The sequence below is a fragment of the Lactuca virosa genome, chromosome 8 (assembly GCF_052849685.1).
Source record: "Lactuca virosa cultivar CGN04683 chromosome 8, Lactuca_virosa_CGN04683_v6, whole genome shotgun sequence".
NCBI lineage: Eukaryota > Viridiplantae > Streptophyta > Magnoliopsida > Asterales > Asteraceae > Lactuca > Lactuca virosa.
The window spans coordinates 134,809,220-134,814,571 of NC_136433.1; the positions used below are offsets into that span (position 1 = coordinate 134,809,220).

Below are 5,352 nucleotides of genomic sequence, written 5' to 3' on the forward strand. Positions count from 1 at the left end.
GAATAAACCTAGTTTATGTTGTTTTAATTTTATAATCTTTTGTTTCTAATCTTGTATTTTGAAACAATTTTTGAATGAAATCCCAACATGTGATTGTAGACTTCATGATGTGTTGATAAGCCACAAGTTTCAATGGTGTGTATTGTCGGAAGAGGTCACCGGTAATGATGAAATAGTACATGTGTGGGTGGGTGGGTTGTGGTGGTGGGATAAGAACGGGGAAAGAGAAGGTCATTGGAAAAAGCTAAGGCGACGTTAGTGATGGTCCAAAGATGGTGGTCAGGGATCTGATAATGATGGTGGGCGGTTGTCCAGTGATGGTGGGCAACAAATAAAATTTCCATCATTTAGGGTTCTTGTTTTTAAGAGAGAGAGAGAGAGAGAGAGAGAGAGAGAGAGAGAGGTTAAGGTGGGGTAAAGTAGGTGGAGTAATAAGGGGGATCTGATTGTGGATAAGTTATTTTATCACATGTTTTTATTATTTTTTTTAATTAAAAACAATTAAAGAAAACAAAAGAAATGAAAAAGGAAATATATAAGGGTATTATTGTCATTTCACATGTCTATCAGGGACCAAATACATAATAAAATCAAACTATACGAACCATCCAAGTAAAAAAAAAGTTAGGGACAAGCCCCGCAGATTACTCCAAACCACATGGATCATCCGTGTTATTTACTCTTAGATTTATTTGAGGCACACCTTAGGGCGAACGGAATCCTCAAGCCGTCAAGCGCGTCGTCAGTGTGTTAGAGCAGTACCGTCGGGTTGTAATTCCGTCGAAGGCGGGTTTAATGGGCTCCTTCAGTAATTCCACTGCAGCGGCTTTAAGAACTTGTTCAACCTTTTGCTCCCTCATGCATTGAGTACTTGTACTTCTTACTTTAAGACTTGTACCAAAATAATTTTGTATATTTTTAAATTAGTTTGTGAATTAGTTTTATATGTTTTTAATATTTTGTAAATTAATTAGTTTTGTATTATTTTTATTAGTATTTGTTTATTTTAAAATTAAAAAATTTAATAGGTTGAGTGGTTTGAAAAAAATAAGGTTTTTGTATCTTGTGAGATAGAAAAAAAATAAAAAAATGAACGATTAGAAAAAGACTGATGTGAACATGATTGAGTGGGTTGTAGGAGTCACATTTTTGTTATGTTATAGATCTAACATGCATATTAGTATTTATCAATGTCATTTTAGATATTAAATATTCAAATAGATTAGAATACAGAGCGGTTTTACATTATAAGATATATAACAAACTTACTCACTTTTTATATTATAAAAAAAATTCCCAAACATAGGAAGACTAAGTGCAGAATTATGTTTTAGGACTATTTTCTCATTTCCGTTACATATACATCTCTTTGACATTTTAAATTAAATATAAATTTTAATTCTATCTATCTCATAGATTCTGGTTAAAGATTCATGGAATAGGAATTTTCATCATTGCCATAGGATTTGATGAATAACAAGCCAGCCAAAACTGCAACTTTTTTTTTTTTTGAGAATTCCGATGGATGAGTATGAATAACTGAAGAGAAATTAAATATTTTTCTACTTTTGTTCCTACAAATTCTTCTACTGACATGTGTTATATTAGTATATAAAAATATTTAATTTCTCATAGCCAAAAATAAACATTAATAAACACATAAAAGCCAAAACTAGTAAAAAGAACATAAACATAAACTACGAATCCACAAGTCTAAAAACATGTTTATCCAAAAACACCACGAAGTCGTTAAATAGTTCTGACAAAAATAAAAATAAATTTACGATAATATTAAAAAAAAAAAATCTGAAACGACATAAAACATCCTACAACTATGATCAAGGCTTGTCGCGTTGATCAGGATCTTCACTGAAGTATCTTTTCCAAAACCAATGCTTCTTCCATACCTTCTCGTTCATTTCATCTATTGAGACACCTTTGGTTTCCGGCAAAAACGAATAAGCAAAAATACCCATTATCACAATCCACCCGCAGAAGAAGAAGAAGATTCCAGCACGCATATGACAAAGTGTTGTTAGAAAAGCTTGAGCCACAATGAAGGTGAAGATCATGTTCATGCTAACAGCACAAAAGAAACCAGCCGTTCTCGTCTCTAATGGAAATATCTCACTAGGAATCAACCACCCTAATGGACCCCATGACCATGCAAAACCAGATACGAAAAAACATATCAAGAATAGCACTAGATATGAATACTTCTTTGGTAAAGCATTCGTAGATTTCAAGAATGCTGCAAGTATTCCTCCTGTAATACTCTGTGAAATCAAACAATAAAAGAAAAGTTAAAACTCTTATGATCAGTTAGGGTTAGGGTTTTGGGTTGAACAAAAACATGTACATACCTGTGCAATAAGCATTTGAATCGAAGCTTCAATAAGCAAGAACCTTCTTCCAAACTTATCAACCCCAAAAACTGCCACCAATGTAGCCAACACATTAACACACCCAGTAGTAACAGCCGACAATAGCGATGCATCACTCCCAAACCCCATTGTTTGAAACAAAACGGGTGCATAAAACATGATCACATTAATGCCAGTAAACTGCTGGAACATTTGAAGAACCATCGAGACCACAAGCTGAGGTCGACTTGATCGCTTCATTAAGTTCTTGAACGGATGCTTGATTTGCTTAGCTATTTCCGTTGCATTTACTATTTCATCATATTCTTTTTGCACATCTTGAACCCCTCGGATCTTTTGAAGAGTTTCAAGCCCTTGTTGTGGATTTCCACGCTCAATAAGACTTGTAGGAGTCTCCACGATTAGTAAGGATCCAATTGCAAGAAAAAGAGCTGGAATGGCTGCACCACCTAATGAAATCCTCCATCCATGTGGGTGGGTTGCTGTGAAATAGTTAACAATGCTTGCACATAAGATACCCACCGTCACTAGCAGCTGGAAGCAGACGTTGAGGCCACCTCTATACCTTGCCGGAGCAATCTCTGATATGAACAATGGCACAGCCTGTATATATAAAAGTCCATTGTTAAAGTAGTCCCAAAAAACAATGTGTTTGCCAAAGCAAAGATTGTCACAAATCAGCATCACGATGTTCAGAAATAAAAAAAAGATTGTATTGCTTGACTCAATATTTTCTTGTATGAATCTAAATTAGGATGAAATTCAGCTGATATTTTTTTGATATATAAATGTTGTTGGTCGATGAAACTAATTAGGGTGTTATGTATTTACCTGGTTACCAAATCCAACTCCGGCGCCTAGAAAAAGCCTGCCAAAGATGAGCATGGCGAGGTTCACGGCACAGGCGGTGAGAATGACACCGGCCAGAAAGAACAACGACGCCAGTTGTATGGTGAGTTTCCGGCCATATCTTTTACAACATTTCGATGCGAAAAGACTGCAAACCACCGCCGCGAGGTAGAGAGAAGATGTGAAAAGCTGGAGATATTGATCGTCGAATTTGCAGTAGTTATCTTCTTTTGCATGGTGTTTTTTCACGTAAACATGTGGAAAAAACTCCTCCAAGAACTCATCCATGGATGTCACCCCTCCTATACATAACAATAATCAAATTAAGAAAATGATAAAAATTAGAAATGAAATAATTATTATGCGTGAAAAATCACATCCGATCTGTGATCTATCAACTACCGATAATGCATTCGTCGAAATCTAAAGAAATGATGGGTTGAATCAGAGATCGATGGATCATCTGATCCAATAATTCATTAATCAATATATAAGGGTACGTACGTGGAAGCTGTAAAATGAAAATGAATGATTCTGGATGTAGCTTTAGGGTTTGTTACGAAAACGTAAACGAGGAATGACCTGAAATGCCAATGTCGTAACCAAACATGAGGCCACCGAAGGCCGCGATGATGGAGCATACAAGTACTTGGGCGGTGAGCTTGGCTGGTATGTCAGGGCCGCCGGAGCTGCTGCCGTTGACGCTCATTACGGCAGGCATGGTGTTAATTGCGATTGTTGTGTTTGTTGTGTGTTGTGTGTTGTGTGTCTGGTGTGTGTTGTAGTTTGTTTAAAGAAGCCGTACTTATAGATTGTAAGTGGAAACTTTCTGTGATATTATCCGAAAGTGTCAAATCCTTATCCCTTAAATTTCTCTACGTTTGCAACATGGATTAATCGATAGAAGGCAGTTCCAAAATGTCTCCGGATTAGATTAGATCTTAAAGTTAATTACATCTTATGACCTTCAACTATTCATTCAGTTCCAAGTTTAGGATTTTGAGAACCTTAATTTTTATTGTAATTTTCAAGTAAAAAGAATTATTTTTCTTTACATTTCTTAACAATCTTTAAAACCTCTTAACAAAGTCGAGTACATAAAATTAATTTGGGATTTTTTTTCTTTCACTTTAATCAGATTTCGGTTTATTCAAGATAAAAATTACGTTGCCAGGAATTTTTTATCTTGTACTAAAGCTCAAAAACTAAAACTTTAAAGTACACACATTTTTATTAAAATACTGCGGAAGCTTTGTTACAATGGTGGTGGTGGTGATTTTAGGTGAATGGATTCGATGATCCCAAACTTAGAACTTATGCCCTTATATAGATGGGCTTACAAACTATTGAACAAGAATAAAAATGTAAGCGATGACGTTTAAACAAGGGCCATTATTTAATTTGTTACATGTGGCCGACAATCTTGATAATTATAAAGATACTTTTAACAACTGGTGGGGACTTCTTGAAGATTTCTGAACATCCAAACAACTCAACTTTTGAAAACCCGTGATATGTGAAATAATTTCACATACGGGCCCTTCTAGCTTTTGGATAAAGGTATGGATCCATGGGACGATTCAATTTTATCGTTTTTAGACAATAATCATCCCACCCGGGGTCCACAATAAAAATTGAATCGTCATCACTGTTGTCACTATCTTCTAGAAATCCTTTGTTGTTGTAGCGGCATTTGTTTTCTTTTTGGTTATTGTCTTGGACTTCCATGGGCTTAGATATTATTGCGGCCCAATCATTGTGCGAGGGCTTCCAGTTCGATGAGGATTCTTCGGGCTTCTTTGTTTTGGATTCGAACATCTTCCTTTTGGTCAGACCAATGGTTGTCTCTTGTTGATTTTCCAAAGCAGACTTGAGCTTTGCACTGTATGATTGCTTGTAAATTTCGCATTGCTTTGATTGCTTCTTTTGCTGCTGATAATTCGATATCTTGGGCGACTGATCTCCATGCATCAGATTTATCCATTCTGATTGGGGTTTGATTGGCTCTAAGCTGGTATTGTCTGTACATTGCTCCTGGTTCTTCCAATGTGAAGATTGTTTTAGTAAAGATTCTTGGGAGTGGTTGAAAGTCTTCATGATTTCTTCGCAAGTAATCTTC

The 5,352-nt window shown here is 35.8% G+C and overlaps 1 protein-coding gene across 1 annotated transcript; it reads right to left on the reverse strand.

Moving 5' to 3' along the window:
• Positions 1 to 1,726: 1,726 nt before the first annotated feature.
• LOC145133414 (sugar transport protein 8-like) lies at positions 1,727 to 3,994 on the reverse strand. Its single transcript, XM_079068355.1, has 4 exons — positions 3,816 to 3,994; positions 3,216 to 3,535; positions 2,364 to 2,987; positions 1,727 to 2,276 (listed from the first exon to the last, which is right to left on the reverse strand). The coding sequence occupies exons 1-4, from the start codon at positions 3,952 to 3,954 to the stop codon at positions 1,839 to 1,841; spliced, it is 1,521 nt and encodes a 506-aa protein (XP_078924481.1). The 5' UTR covers positions 3,955 to 3,994; the 3' UTR covers positions 1,727 to 1,838.
• Between the last annotated feature and the right edge of the window lie 1,358 nt (positions 3,995 to 5,352).

What these genes read in the sequence shown, in the direction of transcription:
- LOC145133414 (XM_079068355.1), bottom strand. Translation starts at nt 3,954, where the DNA reads ATGCCTGCCGTAATGAGCGTCAACGGCAGCAGCTCCGGCGGCCCTGAC. An exon ending in GAGTTGGATTTGGTAACCAG is followed by an intron (nt 2,988 to 3,215) that starts GTAAATACATAA and finishes TTATATATACAG; the next exon opens with GCTGTGCCATTGTTCATATC. An exon ending in TTCAAATGCTTATTGCACAG is followed by an intron (nt 2,277 to 2,363) that starts GTATGTACATGT and finishes TTGATTTCACAG; the next exon opens with AGTATTACAGGAGGAATACT.